Consider the following 18,236-nt stretch of genomic DNA (forward strand, 5'->3'; position numbering starts at 1 on the left):
CGGCAGAGGCGTCGGGGGCGGATCCTGCGCGCCGATTGGTCAGCATCAAGAGCGCCTTCTGTACTCGCGGAAAACGCGCGCCGGGACCTGCGCCTGCAGTATTATATTTTGCGGTTGTTGGCTGTCGCCGAGGCGGCATGGATCTCAGCGAGCTGGAGAGGGACAATACGGGCCGCTGTCGCCTGAGCTCTCGTGTACCCGCCGTATGCCTCAAGGAGCCGTGCGCCCTGGGCGTGGATGAAGCGGGCCGGGGCCCTGTGCTTGGTGCGCCCCCAGGGCCGAGGGCGGGGAGGCGGCTGGTGAAAGGGGAGGTTGCGGGCGAATGGGAGTGGGGTTCACAGATGCCCTTGGGTTCCGGGAGTGATAACGGATGGGCTTGGGGCCGTGGTGATGATGGAACAAGGCAGGGGGCTTTTACGTCCTCACTGGTTGTAACCCTGCTCTCAGAAGTCTGACTTTCCTTCTCCCAAGGCCCCATGGTCTACGCCATCTGTTACTGCCCCCTGTCCCGCCTGGCAGATCTGGAGGCCCTGAAAGTGGCAGGTGAGCCTTTGCTGAATGCACTGGGGGTTCCAGGGTGTGTGCAAGAAAGAGGGCAGGTGAGATGTAATGAGGGAAGCAGGAGCCGCAAGAACTTTTCTTGAACTTTTTTTTCTTGAACTTTTTTCCCCCCGCTTTTCTTGAACTTTCTTCTCAGACTCAAAGACCTTGACGGAGAACGAGAGGGAGAGGCTCTTTGCGAAAATGGAGGAGGACGGAGACTTTGTGGGTTGGGCTTTGGATGTTCTGTCTCCAAACCTGATCTCTACCAGCATGCTTGGGCGGTGAGGGGCCCCTGAGTGGGTGGGTGGGGAGGGGAAGAGCAACAGACACGGGCTGCCTATGTCCTGCAGACGGGATGGTGGGGACTAAGCTCTGTCCCTCACAACAGGGTCAAGTACAACCTCAACTCCCTGTCCCATGATACAGCCACGGGGCTGATACAGTATGCGCTGGATCAGGGTGTGAATGTCACTCAGGTGAGCTGTTGGGTCACCTTCTGATAAAAGGGGCTTGAAAAAAGCTGACGCTGGGGGCATGTAGTTCAGTTAGTAGTCGTTTGCCTAGCGTGCATGAAGTCCTGGCTTCCATCCCAGCATTGCAAAAGAAAAGCCAGAGTAAGTAGCACTTAGGCAGTGGAGGCAGGAGGATCAAGAGTTTAAGGCCACCCTTGCCTTCGGATTGAGTGAGTTGAATGTCAGCATGGACTATCTCGGACCTGAACTCCATTAAAAAAATAATAATAATTAAGCCGGCCGTGGTGGCCCACACCTTTAATCCCTGCACTCGGGAGGCAGAGGCAGGTGGATCTCTGTGAGTTGAGGCCAGCCTGGTCTACAAAGCGAGTCCAGGACAGACAAGATAACGTAGAAAAATCCTGTCTCAAAAAACCGAAGTAGAAGGAAGGAAGAAGGAGGAGAATTAGAATTATTCAGGGGCGTTTAAGATAGGAGACCTGACCTGAGTTTGATCCTTCCACTGGTAGAAGGAGAGAACTGATTCCCCAAAGGTATTCTGTGACTTCCTGCATGCGGTGTTAGTGCGTACCCTCCAACAAAAAAATGTCAATTTAAAAAAAAATTATTATTATTATTATTTTTTTTGCTGTGCATGGTGGCATACACCTTTAATCCCAGTACTCGGGAGGCAGAGACAAGTGGATTGCTGTGAGTTCGAGGCCAGCCTGGCCTACAAAGTGAGTCCAGGACGGCCAAGGCTGCACAGAGAAACCCTGTCATAGAGGCTTTTTGCCTGAATGTGTGTCTGTGTACCACATGAGTGCCTGGTGCCCACAGAGGCTAGAAGAAGGTGTGGCCTTCCCTGGAACTGGAGTTACGTTACAGTTTTGAGCCACTGTATGGGTGCCGGGAACTGAACCTGGGTCCTCTTGAACGAATGTTCTTAACCTCTGAGACATTTCTGTAGCCATGTTAAAGTTAAAAAAAAAAAAAAAAAAGAACATAGCATATAATAAATAAATAAATAAATAAGTCCAAAAAATTTTTTAGGCCGGTTAGATATGGCCTGACTTGGTAGCTTATACCTTTAATCCCAGCTTTTGTTGATGTTGATTTAGTTTTGTTTGTGAGACAGGGTCTGACTGTATATCTCTGGCTGGCCTTGAGCTCGCAGAGATTCATCTGCCTCTGCTTCCAAATGAATGGAATTAAAGGTGTGTGCCACTACCTTGGCTTTAAAACTTTTTACTGTAGCCTGGTTACAGGGTAACTTAAAGGGTAGTTGAGAAAAACCCCTGACGGTGACCTCTGGCTTCCACTTGGAAAATATGTGGACTGCCTGGCACACTAATACACGTGCGTACACTCATACATACACACACACACACACACACACACACACACACACAGTAGATGGAATAGAAATTAGGGTCAGTATTGTAGGTCGACAGGCAAGCCTGTCCTAGCATGCTGGAGGACCTGAGTTTACTCTGCAGCCTGGAGGATGATTGGGTGGATAAGAACACTTGAACATCTTTTTTTTTTTTAATTTATGTATATGAGTGCTGTATCTGCATGTCACGCCTATAGGCCAGAGAGGGCATCAGATCCCTATATAGATGGCTGTGAGCCACCACGTGGTTGCTGGGAACTGAACTCAGGACCTCTGAGAAAACAAACAGTGCTCTTAACCACTGAGCCATCTCTCCAGCCCACTTGAAGATCTTGAGTTGAATCCACATAACAGAACTGGTTTCGGGCTGGAGAGATGGCTCAGAGGTTAAGAGCGCTGTCTGTTCTTCTAAAGGTCCTGAGTTCAATTCCCAGCAACCACATGGTAGCTCACAGCCATCTGTAATGAGTCTGGTGCTCTCTTCTGCCAAGCAGGCACACATGCGGGCAGAACACTGTCTAGATAATAAGTAAATCTTAAAACAAAACAAAACAAAACAAAAACAAAAAACCAGAACTGGTTTCTACAAGTTGTCCTCCGACTCCCTCAGCCTGGCACATGTGCGTCTGCGCTCATGGGTGCACATAGGTATACAACAAAGAGTAAGACTTCCTTAGTGTAGCCAACAAATTCAGCATTAGAACCAGATTTTTCACCCCCGAGACAGGGTTTCTCTGTGTAGCCTTGGCTTTCGTAGACTCACTTTGTAGACCAGGCTGGTAGACCACAGCAATCTGCCTGCCTCTGCCTCCTGAGTGCTGGGATTAAAGGCATGTGCCACACACCACACCTGGCTCTAAAACTAGATTTTATTTTGGTTTCCTACTCTCATTTGTGCCCTAAATGTATGCCCCCACCTCCAGGCCTAAGTCTCCAATGGTCCCAAGTGATGTCACAGCTCCACCTTATTCCGAGTGATGTCACAGCTCCACCTTATTCCAGCTTCTGTCCAATGCCAAAGTTCATCCCATAGCTGGGAAGCTTGTCCATGCAGTTTCTTTATGTCTTGCAAGTCCCATCTTTAGCCTCCCCAACTCCCCGCAAAACAGGCATTCCCTGTGAAATGTACTTTAATGTAATGAATTTTTTAAAAAGATTATGTACACAGTGTTCTGCCTGCATATACACCTGCAGGCCAGAAGAGGGCATCAGGTCACATTATAGATGGTTGTGAGCCACCATGTGGTTGCTGGGAATTGAAAACTCAGGACCTTTGGGAGAGCGGTCAGTGATCTTAACCTCTGAGCCATCTCTCTAGCCCAACTTAATGAATTTTAAAAGGTATCTTATGTATATGGCTGTTTTACTCATATATGTATGTATGTGTACCACATGCATGCCTGGTACCCATGGAGGTCTGAAAAGGGTCCCCGACTGGAGTTATAGATAATTGTGAGGCACCATGTAGGTGCTGGCCCTGACCCCTCTTAGAGCATCTCTCCAGCTCCTTGTTTTGTTTATGAGGGAATTACATAGCCTAGGCTGGCCTCCAACTACATGTGAAGCTGTCCCTTGAATTCCTGATAGCTGTCTCCATCTTCCAAGTGCTGGGATGGCTTGCCTAGGAATGTGCTCCTGGGGGTGGAATCCAGGCTTTGGGCATGCCAGGAAACACTCTGCCTACTGTGCCATAGCCCCATCCCCAGTCCAGATTTAAGGGTTCTAGTATAGGGTGCTCTCTGCCTTGTCCTCCATCCCTAGGGTAACACAGTGGCCACTAAGTGCTCAAGGGCTATAGCACGATTAGAGAAAGCATTTCTTGCTTTAGGCCAGCATTTGTCAACTTGTGGGTCTCTACCCCTGTGGAGATTGCATATTAGGTTTCTTTCTTTCTTTCTTTCTTTCTTTCTTTCTTTCTTTCTTTCTTTTTTTCTTCTTCTTTTTTAAAAGGTTTTTCCAAATAGGGTTTCTCTGCGTATGTGGCTTGGCTGTCCTAGAGTTGCTTTGTAGACCAGGCTGACCTCAAACTCACAGTGATCCACCTGCCTCTGCCTCCCAAGTGCTGGGATTATAGGCGTGCGCCGCCACATCTGGCTCTGATAGAATTAACTTTTGTGAAAAATTGTGGGGCTGGAGACGTGGCTGGACAGTTAAGAGCACTTGTTCTTACAGAAGATCTGTGTTCAGTTCTCAGCACCCTCATTGTGGATCAAAACTAACTCTAGTTCCCAGGGATCTGACAACCTCTTTTGGCCTCTACTGGCACCACGCACACAAATGGTACACAGACGCACATGTAGACAAAACACCCATACACATAAAATTTAAACAATTTAAATATATATCGTGCCACATGGAGGGACCTGCTTTTAATCGAAGGCTGGAGTTTGAAGCTAAGCTATCCTACATAGTTAAGTGTAGGCCAGACAGGGCTCTAGAGTGAGACCCAGTCCCAAAAACAAATGCCTCGAACATTTCTTGTGTGTGTGTGTGTGTGTGTGTGTGTGTGTGTGTGTGTGTGTTTGCGCGCATGCGCGCCCGCTGTTGCATGCATGCATGGTGTGGCATATATGGAGAGTCAGAGTCACTCTGCAGAGTCAGGTTTTCTGTTGTCATCTTGTAGGAGCTGAGGATCTTAGATCTGCAGGCTCCTGTCCCTGCTAAGCCATCTCCCAGACCCCAAACATTTTATAGTAAAACAAACAAAGAAAACCAGGGGGTTTGGGGAGACGGCTCAGCAGATAAAGAACACTGCTTGCTCTTCTAGAGGATCCAGGTTCAATTCCCAGCACCCACATGGATGCTTACGACTCTGTGACAATATTAAACTACTGGTAGCTTAGTGGTAGTATTTGTGTAGCGTGTGAGGCCCTGGGGGTCCTCGGTTGAATAGGAGACTGCATATTTGGCGGTTGTTTGGTCTGCTGTTTGTTAAATGACTACATTTCTTTTCCCTTGTTTCTATCACTGTGGCAGGTGTTTGTGGACACTGTAGGAATGGCAGAGACGTACCAGGCCCGACTACAACAGCGCTTTCCGGGGCTGGAGGTGACAGTCAAGGCGAAAGCAGACTCCCTGTTCCCTGTGGTCAGTGCTGCCAGCATCTTTGCCAAGGTTAGCATCCTGCTGGCCAGGGCAGGGCTCGCTCCCAGCATCTCCCTGATGTAGGGACAGGCAACGAGGCTCTGAGCTGCTGTCTTGCCTGCAGGTGGCGCGAGACCAGGCTGTAAAGAACTGGCAGTTCGTGGAGAGTTTACAGGACCTGGATTCGGATTACGGCTCAGGCTATCCCAATGGTGAGCTGAGGGCGGTGGTCCAGGCCTTCCTGGGAAGGAACTCTCTTCCCTCTTCTCCCCCGCCACCTGCGTCTCTCCTGGCCTCCTCCTCTCTTGTAGCAGAAGCTTTGCCTTTAGCTTTCTGTGTAGGCCACGTTGGCCTCTAGCTTTGTTTTTCTTTTCTCCAATTTTTAGAAACTCTTTATAATACCCAGGAAAGGAGGATGGAGGGTCCCTGAGAGTTTGAGGCCACCTGGTCCACATAGTGAACTCCACAATAGCTAGGGCTACATAGAGAGACTCTATCCCCAAATGACAAAACAAGGTCCTATTTTTCATGTATACGTGTTCTGTCAGCATGTATAACATGTATAGGTGTTGTGTCAGCGTGCATATCTGCACCATGTGCATGTCTGGTGCCTGTAGAACACATGGTGCATATACGTAAGATAAAAGGATTTAAAAAAAAGATTTATTCATTATGTATGTGTTCTGCCTGCATGTGAGCCTGCAGGCCAGAAGAGGGCACTAGATCTCATTATAGATGGTGTGAGCCACCGTGTAGTTTTGCTGGGCATTGAGCTCAGGACCTCTGTAATAGTATTCAGTGCTCTTGACCTCTGAGCCATCTCTCCAGCCCCCAAAAGAAAATATTTTCAAAACACAGAATTGGGGGCTCAAGAGATCATTCAGTGGCCCAGAGCACTCACTGCTTTTGCAGAGGACCAGGCTTCAGCACCCACATTGGGCAGCTGACAACTGCCTGTAACTCCAGCTCCAGGGCATCCAATAGCTTCCCAGGGTACCTGCGCGTTCTCTCTCTCTCTCTCTCTCTCTCTCTCTCCCCCCCCCCCCCAGGGTACCTGCGCACACACACACACATACACACAAACACCACACACACACACTCCAAGGGTACCTGCACATACACACATGCACACTCTTCCAGGGTACTTGCAGTCTCACACACACACATACACACACGCGCGCACACACACACTCTCTCTCTCTCACATTCACACACACACACAGGTGTGCATGCGCGTATATACATTAAAAACCAGAAGGAGCATGGGCCACGGAAAGAAATGAACCACACACCTGCTCTCAAACCACTCATGGGCTGATATGAGGAGTCGGTGACCTGAGGCTGGTTGTGTAGCTCAGTGGCGACCATGTGTTCATGGTGCACAAGGGCTTGAATTCCGCCTCACCACGAAGTTTTAAAAAAGAAGAAAGAAAGATTTTTTTATCCCAGCACTCCGGAGGCAGAGGCAGGCAGACGGTGCCAGTGAAGCTGAGGATGGTTGTGGCGTGTGACTGCTACCTGCCATTCGGGTCCTTTCATTGCCTCTCTCACCCTAGATCCCAAAACGAAAGCCTGGTTGAGAAAGCACGTGGACCCTGTGTTTGGCTTCCCCCAGTTTGTACGGTTCAGTTGGAGCACAGCCCAGGCCATCCTGGAAAAGGAGGCAGAAAGTGTCACCTGGTTAGTATCTGAGAGTGCTGAGGGGACTGACCCGGGTGGGGGTGGGGGCCACAGGGGCCAGTGTCATTCCCTTTTCCCACAGGGAGGACTCGGCAGCTGAGGAGGATCCTGAGCGGCCAGGAAGGATCACATCCTACTTCAGCCAGGGCGCTCAGCCCTGCCGCCCTCAGGCCCCCCACAGGTACTTCCAGGAGCGAGGCCTGGAGACAGCCCACAGCCTCTAGAAGCCAAACAGTGTACCTGCCCCTCTGACTCAGGAATTAAAGCTAGTGAAGGAGAAATGGCTGGTGTGCTTTCTGGCTAAGGCCTGAGAGGATCCTGTGCGCCTGTGTCGAGCAGCTGATCCTTCAGAATAGGTGTTGCTAAATTGGTGCAGGGTTTTTTTAAAAGATGTATTTATTATATATACAGTGTTCTGCTTGTGTGTACCTGTCTGCCAGAAGAGGACACTAGATCTTGTTATAGGTGGTTGTGAGCCACCATGTGGTTGCTGGGAATTGAACTCAAGACCTCTGGAATAGCAGACAGTCCTCTTAACCTCTGAGCCATCTCTCCTGCATATGATTTTTTTTTTTTTTTTACAGCAAGGTCTCACTATGTCACTATGTAGCCCTACTTTACTGGAACTCACCATGTAGACCAGGCTGGCCTTGAATTCACAGCGATCAGGCTGGCCTTGAATTCACAGTGATCCACCTGCCTCTGCCTCGCAAGTGCTGAGATTAAAGGCATGTGCCACCATGCCCAGCTTCTTTTCTTTTTTTACCCTCTCCTTCTCTCTCTTTTATATTATTTTATTTTATTTTAAGACAAGATCACTATGTAGCCTTGGCTGTACTGGACTTCCTCTATAGACCAGGCTGGCCTCGAATTCACAGCAGTCCGCCTGCCTCTGCCTCCGAGTACTGGGATTATAGGTGTGAGACACTGCACCCAGTTGTTTTTTGTTTTTTTAAGACAGGTGTTCTCCATGTAGCCCTTGCTGTCCTGGAACTCACTTTGTAGTCCAAACTGACAGAGATTTGCCTTTCTCTTTCTCCTAAGTGATAGAATTAAAGGTGCATTCCACTACGAATGGCCTTTTAAAAAGATTCACAGCCGGGCATGGTGGCGCATGCCTTTAATCTCAGTACTTGGGAGGCAGAAGCAGGCAGATCTCTGAGTTCGAGGCCAGTCTGGTCTATAAAGCGAGTCCAGGACAGCCAGGGCTATTACACAGAGAAACCCTGTCTCGAAAAAACAAAATAAAACAAACAAACAAACAAAATTCATGTAGCACTGGGTGGCGCATGCCTTTAATCCCAACACTCAGGAGGCAGAGGCAGGTGGATCTCTGAATTCAAGGCCAGCCTAGTTTACACAGTACTACACAGAGAAACACTTCTGTCTTGAAAAACCAAAAAAAGAAAAATATGTATATGGTTGTTTTGCCTGTGTGTCTGTGCATGCAGTGCTCATAGAAGCCAGAAGAGGGCACCAGATCCCTGCAACTGCAGTTAGAGATGGTTTTGAGTGACCTTGTGGGTCTTGACACTTGACAGGCAGGTCCTCTGCAAGAGTATACTTGATACGAACCATGGAGCCATCTCTCCAGTCCTCCCAGCATTGGGGAGGCAGAGGCAGAGGCAGGTGGATCTTTGTAAGTTAGAGGCCAGTCTGGTCTATATAGTTCCAAGTCAGTCAAGGCTACATGAGACCTTGACTCAATAAATCAAAGCCAAAAACTACTTTATTGCATTTATTTGCTAATTTGGGAGAAAGGAGACACAAGAGCCATGACAAACGAGGTCAGAGGACAATTAGCAGGAGTTGTTTCTTTTGCCAGCGGGAATTTGGGGACAAAACATAGGCTGTCAGAGTTGGCCTGCTGTACTGCTCTCTCTGTCTTCCCTGCCTCTTCCCCTCTGGGACTGTCATTTTTGGCAGTTCTCCCCAACTATTTCCCCAAGCAGCAGCAGCATCGTATAGCATGGTCTAGGCTGGTGACTTTATTCTGGGAAAGGGAGCAAAACAAGTGAGAGTTGGGCCACTTCTAGGGTAATGGATAGAAAGGCCTGTCTAGGCAACCCTGGGGTGTGGTTTGGGAGAGAGAAGGACGTGACTCTGAGTGGCTCCTGGATCTGGGAAGGGACACTTATTGAAAACCAAACATCTACTCAGGGCTGTCGCCGCTGCCGCTACCACTGCCACTGCCCACAGCATTTGAGATCCAGGCGCGAGGACGTCGGGCGTGTGGAGAGGAGATGGAGACGTTGAGGCAGTGACGGGAGCCGGGAGCTGCCACCCGGAGGGCATGACCCAGAACAGAATGACACAGATGTGTGGCATTGTCGAAAGTCTAGGAGAAAGGGTAGGGGCAGAGTTTGAGACACTGGAACCTGAGTCCCTGGGGTGGGTCTGGCCCAGGGCGCGGCCTGAGCAATGGGAGGGTCTCTGGGTGTTCCTTTGAGGGGCTGGTTTTCCTCTGGTAGGGCCAGGGGCACAGCTATGGGTTTTCTGGCCATCTGAGAACCCAGAGCAAAGACAGTAACTTGGAAGGAGAGTCTGGACACTGGGCTCTGGAGACGCCACACCGAGGCTGGGAATGCGGAAGAGTGGAGCGTGAGCCTAGGGGTTAGCTGCATTAAGATAAGCCTAAGATAGGGCTAGGTACTTGGATAGAGAGATGGTTGACCCGCTAAAAGCACTGACTGCCCCTAGAGAGGACTCGGGTTAGATTCCCGGCACCCACATGGTAGTTCACAAACATAATTCCAAACCTAGGGGACTGTACCTCCTGTACTGACCTCCAGGTCACCACATAGGCAGTGCACACACAAGCAGGCAAAACCCTCATACACAGAATAAATAAAAAGACATCAGGAACACGGTAAGTGTTGTGTGTCAGTAATCCAGACCATATTACAAAGCCCATTTCCTGCTGTCACCCCCTGTCCTTACCCACCTGCTCATAGGTGCGGCAGCTGGGCTCACAGCCTCTTGTTCCAGAGGGCCACAGCCAAGTCGGGCCACAGGTAAAATCTGCTTTGCAAGTGGTGAACCTGGGTATGTGAGAAGGGGAGAGTAGTTAAGGCTTTGGAGCCAATGGGCTTCTAAAGACATATGTCCCGCCCTCACACCAAGGCCTCTCCTCTCAGGCCTAACCTTTGCAGAGTTCACTTCCTTCCGATGTATTGTGTTGTGCTGTTTGCTTTTTGTGTGAAGGGGCCTGAAGCTAATCTAGAAGTTATTTTGTGTCTAAGGATGACCTTGAACCCTGACCCTCTTTCCCAGGTACTATTACAGGCATTAACCTCCATCACAAAGTCCACCCCCTGCACTTTTCATTTTTAAATTTTATATATTTATTTATTTATTCATTTTTTAGTGGGGGCATCGTGACACATGTCTGTAATCCCAGCACTTGGGAGGCAGAGGGAGGCAGATCACTGTGAGTTCAAGGCCAGCCTGGTCTACAGAGAGAGTCTAGGACAGCCAAGGCTACACAGAGAAACCCTGTCTCAAAAAAATAAAATTATTTTTATCTATTTACTTATTTGTGTGTATGTGTGTGTATCAGATCCCTTGGAGCTAAAGTTACAAGCGGGATTGTAAACAGCCTGATGTAGCTGCTCAGAATTGAACTCATGTCCTCTGTAGGAGCAGCAAGCACTCTTGTTGGAATCAAACAAATGAGACTTATCCTAAGCACTGCCATTTTGTTTTCAGACTCCATTTTGATCATAAGGTGAAACTAAGTTCAAGGTCTGAGGCTCTGGGGGAACTTTCCAGATGGCTAGCCAATTTCCTTCCTACTCTTTTGTTCCCTAAAACATCATGATTGTTCCTAACCAGGAAAGAACAAATAATTCTGATTGACTGAAGATTGTAACTGTAACTTGGCGCAGATATTTGTGGTTTTCAAGCTTAAAAGCTCTGAAACACTCTGGCTTGGATGGAGGAGGTCAAAGTTCAGCTCCCAAGTCTGTTTTTCAACCCTGATCGATCAGTAGCAGCTTGATTACAATACATTTTTGTCATTGTCATCTGCTTAAATACTAAGATGAACGTTAGAGGACACAGTCAGCTCTTGAGTCTGTGCTGTTGTTCCTGAGCAGTCAGTTTTTGCTGCCTAATTCAAGTAAAGATCTTGCCTTGTGTGGACCTCCTGTGCCTGCTTGGGTTGTTTTGGATTTTGGGACCCTAACACTCTTAACTGCTGAATCATTTCTCCAGCTGCCACCCATTTGTTTATTTATTTACTTATTTATTTATGGCGTTTTTAAAATTTTTTATTTAATTTTAATTTATGTGCATTGGTGTGAGGGTGTCAGATCTTGGAGTTACAGTTTGAGCTGCTATGTGGGTGCTGGGGATTGAACCTGGGACCTTTGGAAGAGCAGACAGTCCTCTTAACCACTGAACCAACTCTGCCTCCCTATTTATGGCTTTTTCAAGACAAGAGTTTCTCTATATATCCTTGGCTGTCCGTAGACCAGAGTGAACTCACAGGGATCCACCTGCCTCTGCCTCCCTGAGTGCTGGGATTAAAGGTGTGTACTACCACACCTGCCCCCATTTATTTATTTATTTATTTTACATTTGTTTGTTTTTATTTTATGTACATTGGTGTTTGATAACATGTATGTCTATGTGAGGGTGTCAGATCCCCTGGAACTGGAGTTACAGACAGTTGTGAGCTGCCATGTGGGTGCTGGAAATTGAGCCCGGGTCCTCTAAAAGAACAGTCAGTGCTCTTAACCACTGAGCCATTTCTCCATCCCCCCCTTTTATTTTTATTCTTTTTAAAAGATTTATCTATTATGTATATAGTGCTCTGCCTGCATGTACACCTGCAGGCCAGAAGACATCAGATCACATTATAGATGGTTGTGAGCCACCATGCGGTTGCTGGGGATTGAACTCAGGGTTTGGAAAGAGCAGTCAGTGCTCTTAACCACTGAGCCATCTCTCCAGCCCGAAGATGACTTATTTTCTGTGCGTTGGTGTTTCGCCTGCATGTATGTCTGTATGGGAGTGTCAGATCCTCTGGAACTGGAGTTACAGACAGTTGTGAGCTGCCATGTGGGTGCCGGGAATTGAACCCAGGTCCTCGAAGAGCAGCCAGTGCTCTTAACCACTGAACAAGCGAGCCATCTCTCTTAACTCCAATTATTTTTTCTTGGTGAGGATAGTTTGTTCAAGACAGGATTTCTCTGTGTAGCCCCTGGCTGTCCTGGCCTCAACTCAGAGGGCTCGAGAAGGCAAACAGGTCTGTAGCCGACCGTGCCCTTCCCCCACTCCTTCCTTGCTATAAACAGATCACATTCCTAAAGCTAGCCACTAAGGTCTGTTCCCTTCGGTGGCCACTTCCTCCTCCCAAAGTTGATTACCAAGGCTCAGCTATTGAGTGTTGAAGTCCAGCAATCAAGAAGCCCCCTTTGGCTAACTTAACCTATCCAATCAAAACAGACCAACTCCCCTAACACAGGGTTTCCCTGTTTCTCTTTATAAGCTGCCATTTTCCTTACCAACCAGGGCTGTTTCCTCTCTATCCAGAGGCAGTGCTTAATCCCTCCAGGGCAAATACCCCCTCCACCCCCACATCTCCCCCTTCCTCATACCTCTTCCTGTCCCCCTCATCTTTTGTCTCCCATCTTTGTCTCTTTGTCCTTTCTTTTAAAAAAATTGTTTATACAGTGTTCTGCCTGCCTGTACACCTGCACACCAGAAGAGGGCACCAGATCACGTTTTAGATGGTTATGAGCCACCATGTGGTTGCTGGGAATTGAACTTAGAACCTCTGGAAGAGCAGGCAGTGCTCTTAACCGCTGAGCCATCTCTCCAGCCCCCGCCCCCAAATGATTTCCTCCCCTTCTCGTTTTTTGGGACAGGGTCTCTGTGTAGCCTTGGCTGTCCTGGACTCGCTTTGTAGACCAGGCTGGCCTCGAACTCACAGCGATCCACCTGCCTCTGCCTCCTGAGTGCTGGGATTAAAGGCATGCGGCACCTCACCGGCACATTATCTTAAATACTAGGTCATTTTCAGGCTTCTGCCCTTTCTATAGACCTACTAGATCCCTTACCAAAGACCCACCCTGGCTCAGGAGGGGCAAACTAAGGCCCTTCGGTCTCCTGGCCTAGGACACGCCCCGTCCCCGCCTCTCTTACCATATCTGGCAGAGCTCCGAGCAGAGATGCTGCGTTCGTTGTATCCCCAGGAAGAGCGGTTGGAAGTGGTTGTGGAGGGCACGTTGAAGGTGTCCCAGGAAGAATTCACATCTGGACAGGGGAGAAAGAGGGCAAGCACAGCAGGATCCTCAGGGGAGTTAAGGTTTTGACCCCAGGCTAGGGTGAGTAAGGCTAGAAGAAACCACAGTACTCACTCTGGGCTTGGTGTCCCACAGCTCTCTAGGAGGCTTACAGGGCTGGATGCTTCTGGTCTGTCTATCTCTGCGGTACAGCAAGGTGCTGGCACTGGTGGTGTCTGTGAACCAGGAACTTGGATCCTCGGATCAGGTGCTGGAACCCAGGGCTGAGGGTGCTCTGACAATGGAAATGACATTTTATCACCTGCCACCCCAAAGAGAAAAACCCTAAAGATATTTCACATGGCATGGATCTGTAATTCCAGACACTTGGGAGGCTGAGGCAGGGGGGGAATCTCAAATTTGAGATCAGGCCAGTTAACTTAAAGAAAGTTTAAGCTCACTAAGCTGGACACAGTGATCTCTGTGAGTTCGAGGCCAGCCTGATCTACAAAGTGAGTCTAGGACAGCCAAGGCTACACTGAGAAACCCTGTCATGAAAAACCAGCACTTCCTACACACACCCTCACATGCAAGCACCCCCCAAAAAAGAAAATCCTGGCTAAAAATAAAAAGCCAATAAATAGGGCTAGGAGGGTGGCTTAGTAGGTTTGGGGTTTTTTGTTTGTTTGTTTTGTTTGTTTGGACAGGTTTCTCTATGTATCTTTGGCCATCCTAGAACTTACTCTGTAGACAAGGCTAGCCTTGGACTCACAGATCTGCCTGCTGAGTGCTGGAATCAAAGGTGTGTACCACCATGCCCGCTTTAGCGAGCATTTCTTTCAGTTGACTGGCCTGGTCTCCAATTGGAGATTGCCCCTGCCACAGCCCAGCGCCTATTTGCTTATTTTGAGACAGTTTCATGTAGTCCACCCTGACCTCCAGCTCCCTATGTAGCTGAGGCTAGCCCTGAAATCCTAATCCTCCTACATCTACCTTCTATGTGCTGGGGTTACAGGTGGGCATCACTATGCCTACACTCTGCTTGGGTTACCTGAGTTGCTTCAGGTCACAGAGAACCAAGGTATGGATCCAGGATTTGAACCCAGCAGTCTGAGAAACTAGTACCACCATTACTAATATGGCTGCCCACCCCCATCGCTACCCTGTGTCCCTCCTACAAGGAAGATGTGAGTGCAGTTTCTGGGTGTTAGGGGTGAGAGAGGGTGCTCACCTGCTAGGTGCAGCTGGCCTGTGCTCACATTGGCTGCCAGCCCAGGGTGTCCCCAGAACCTAGCCTGCAGTGGGTGGCTCCCTCCACAGGCCACCAAGAAGATCCATACCAGGATCGGTCGCAGGGCCCAGAGCAGGTCGCTAGGTTGAAAGTGGCTTTTGTTGGCCATGTCCACCTGAGACAAAAGCCAGATGATATGGAGGGATGAGGTTTCACTGTCCTTGTGGAGGCTCAGGTTGGCACTGGTAGGGGCACACCAGACATTATTGCCAGGCAGCAATAGAGGAGGAGGCCCAGCAATGGCCACAGGCTGGTCAAACCCTAAGGGGGGGGGGTCTCACCCTCCCACCAGACATGCCTTGGGCTGAAACACCAAAATCACACGTACACCCAAATCTCTCACCCTGTTTGCCCTCTGCTACCAACTTCCTTCGGAGTAACAGGACCACTTTACCTCTTCTAAGCCCCCTTTCCACCCAGGACTTCCTCTCTCTTTTCAGCCCCACCCCCAACTCACTCCTGTCATGGGTCACCTTCTCTCTCGGTTTACAATCGGCTTAGGAGCTTCCACAGCATGGCTGGAACTTGAGTACCAAGCTGGACGGTGGCAGGGCTGGGATTCTGCCGCTAGGTTCCAAAAGCTTCCGGGTAGAGGCAGGTAAAGGTATGGGAGGCAAGATTCTCGCTGCCCGACTACCCACTGTCACTCACCTGTTAGCAGCCTGGAGTCCAGGGGCTGCTGAGATAGCACAGAACCACAGAGCCAAGGCCAGCAAACAGCCGCAACTGAAAGGGGTGTGGCTTGGCTTAGGGGCGGAGCTTTCCAAAGCGGGTTCTCCCCCTCCCTTGCCCCCTCCCCTGCAGCCCCAAAACAGGTGCCCTTGGGACTGGTGCATTTATATATTTATAGCCACAAGCTGGCCCTACGTTAAACTTGGAATTTAAGTTCGTTCTCTCTCCCTCCCCCCTTCTCTCTCTCTCTCTCTCTCTCTCTCTCTCTCTCTCTCTCTCTCTCTCTCTCTGTGTGTGTGTGTGGTCTGTGATCTGTAGGTGATCCTGAGTCTGTCTCTTCTCTCTGTTTTGTGGAGAGGACGTCTCTTGGGTAGGCAGTTTCATTTGTATGCTGGTGCATTCTTCTGTGCCTTTCTCCAGGTTTTATAAATCTATCCTTTAGCAGTCTGTCCATTAATTCAATAGATATTTATTTCTTTATTTTTATTATATGAGGTTTACTAAACAGGCATTGAGAGAGAAGGAAAGGGGGGAGGGGAACCCCAGAGAGACAGAGGAAGAAAGAGAGACGTAAGAGAGGGCCAGTAGATATTAATTAAACACATTCTGTACTAGGTTCTGGGGATGCACTTGTATACAAGAGATGACAATCTCAGTCGTCACAGAATTGACTTAACTCAAGATGAAGAATGAGGTGGGTGAAAACACCCCAGAGAGGTGGGCATGCACGAACTCTCATGAACAACGTACAAGCTATGTTGAAAGAAATACGTAAAAAAAAAAAAAAAAAAAAAAAAAAAAAAAAGAAATACGTATTGGGTATCAGGGGATTGTGCACCATTGAGCATTGCTGAGTTTTGGAATTGTGTGTGTTGGGATGCTTGTGTGTATTTTTGAGTGTACTTGCACTTGATGAGTGTCTGTACATCTGTATTTCCTGAGTATATGTTTGTATGATTGTAGGATATGAGTTTTATAGGTACATGTATTTATTATATGTATCCACTTGCTGGATATTTGCAAATATAGACATAGATTGTATGTGATTCTCTTTTGCTGGCTATGTGTTTGTAGTTTTCTTCTTTTTTTATATTTTACTATTTTTAATTATGCATCCGTGTGGGCGTGTGGGCATGTGTGTGTGTGTGTGTGTGTATGTGTGTGTGTATATGTGTGTGTATGTGTGTGTGTGTGTATATGTGTGTGTGTGTGTATGTGTGTGTGTATGTGTGTGTGTGTGTGTATGTGTGTGTGTATGTGTGTGTGTATGTGTGTGTGTGTGTGTGTATGTATGTGTGTGTGTGTGTGTGTGTGTGTGTGTGTGTGTCCCCATATGGGTCTGTGGCTATGAGGGCAGTCACCTGGTGAGAATCCTCTAACCAGATCAACCAGAGCTGGAGCTGCAGACGGTTGTGACATGGGCGCTGCAACTGAACTCCAGTCCTCTGCAAGAGTCTGTTCTCCTAACCTCTGAGCCACCTCCCCGGCCCCCGATGTGTGGTTTTGGAGAGCGGGTGGGCCCTTATTTGAGAAATATGAACAAAGCACATGTGAATACTTGTGTTTGAGGAAGCTGTACGTGTAAGTATGTGCAGTGTTTGTGCATGTGTTTGCTGAACATGTGTGTGCACATACATGTGTATTGTATATGGATCCATACTTGTAGCACATATGCCACTGACAGAAACGTGTTTTCCTCCTAAATCAGGGCAAGATGGGCAATTTTCATTTCGTTTTTTTAGTTTAGGTTTTTTTTTTTTTTTTTTTTAGACCGGATCTTTCTGTGTAGCCTTGACTGTTCTGGACTCACTTTGTAGACCAGGCTGGCTTCGAATTCACAGTGATCCTCCTGCCTCTGCCTCCCGAGTGCTGGGATTAAAGGTGTGCGCCACCACCACCCAGCCCAAGGTGGGCAATTTTCAAGACTTATTTTAATTATCTTTAGTGTGACTTGGGAGGGGACATCTGTGCAGTTTCCTGTAGGTGCCTGAGGGAGTCAGGTGCCTCTGGTCATCTGGACCTGGAGTTATAAGCTATTGTAAACTACCCAGTGTGGCTGCTGGGAGCCACGTGCTGGCCCTGTTGCCAGAGCAGCAAACATTCTTGTTTATATAAAATTTAAATTGTTTGATATGTATAGGTGTTTTTGGCTGTAGTCTGTGCTTCATATCTGTGCCCGGTGCCCAAGGAAGGCAAAAGAAGATATCAGATCCCTTGGAACTAGAGTAATGAATGGCTGTAAACCACCACATGGATGCTGGGAATCAAACCCAGGTTCCCTGGAAGAGCAGCCAGTGCCCTTAATGGATTGGGCATCTCTCCAGCTCCACAGCAAACACTCTTAACTGATTAGGTTCACTCTCTCTCCAGGGCAGGAGTTTTTTCTTTTTTTAATATTCATTTTTATTTTATGTACATTAATGTTTTGACTGCATGTACGTCTGTGTGAGGGTGTCAGATCCCTGGAGTTATAGACAGTTGTGAGCTGCCATGCAGGTGCTGGGAATTGAACTTGGGTCCTCTGAAAGAGCAGTCAGTGCTCTTAACCGCTGAGCCATCTCTCCAGCCCCTAGTTTTTTCCTTTTATTGCTGAATTCCTATATTTCCAAATACTCTTCTACAATTGCACACCGTGCATGCTCAGTAAATGTTGAGTAAAAAAATTAATGAATTAGTAACGCCTCCTCTCTGGCGAGATATTCCTATGTAGCCCACGCTGGACTGGAACTCCTGCCTCCCTAGCTTTCGGTGGGCAACGGTGACATCACAGAGGCCCCAGGAACCAAGTTTTTACAGGATCAAGCCTTCGCCTGAGCAGTACCAAGGTGGTTGTGGGTCATATTTATCCTGCTTGTGGGTTTTGCCTTCCCCGAGACGCTACACACACA

The 18,236-nt window shown here is 48.4% G+C and overlaps 2 protein-coding genes and 1 long non-coding RNA gene across 5 annotated transcripts; 2 read left to right on the forward strand and 1 right to left on the reverse strand.

The window, feature by feature from the left end:
- The first annotated feature begins 130 nt into the window (after positions 1-130).
- On the forward strand, positions 131-9,450 carry RNASEH2A (ribonuclease H2 subunit A). 3 transcript variants are annotated; one of them, XM_084756525.1, is made up of 9 exons: positions 131-264; positions 472-543; positions 698-824; positions 932-1,019; positions 5,368-5,505; positions 5,600-5,687; positions 7,032-7,155; positions 7,238-7,336; positions 9,316-9,450. In XM_084756525.1, the coding sequence occupies exons 1-9, from the start codon at positions 138-140 to the stop codon at positions 9,359-9,361; spliced, it is 909 nt and encodes a 302-aa protein (XP_084612651.1). In that variant the 5' UTR covers positions 131-137; the 3' UTR covers positions 9,362-9,450. The 3 variants fall into 3 exon arrangements, with proteins under 3 accessions (XP_084612651.1, XP_084612650.1, XP_084612652.1); XM_084756524.1 differs by lacking the exon at positions 9,316-9,450 and adding an exon at positions 8,607-8,804; XM_084756526.1 differs by lacking the exon at positions 9,316-9,450 and having other exon boundaries at positions 7,238-7,436.
- On the reverse strand, positions 8,986-15,604 carry RTBDN (retbindin). The gene is given in 8 exon segments (XM_084756531.1): positions 8,986-9,289; positions 9,293-9,307; positions 9,311-9,493; positions 10,100-10,196; positions 13,306-13,416; positions 13,521-13,680; positions 14,617-14,791; positions 15,328-15,604. Coding segments are annotated over 7 exon segments (837 nt in total). The 5' UTR covers positions 14,786-14,791; positions 15,328-15,604; the 3' UTR covers positions 8,986-9,187.
- Positions 13,410-17,485, forward strand: LOC311583197. The gene is made up of 2 exons (XR_014774404.1): positions 13,410-13,487; positions 15,964-17,485. It is a non-coding gene; the product is annotated as an uncharacterized lncRNA (long non-coding RNA).
- Positions 17,486-18,236: the final 751 nt, after the last annotated feature.

This window comes from Acomys minous (genome assembly GCF_964271855.1).
Source record: "Acomys minous genome assembly, chromosome: 14".
In the NCBI taxonomy this organism is placed as follows: domain Eukaryota; kingdom Metazoa; phylum Chordata; class Mammalia; order Rodentia; family Muridae; genus Acomys; species Acomys minous.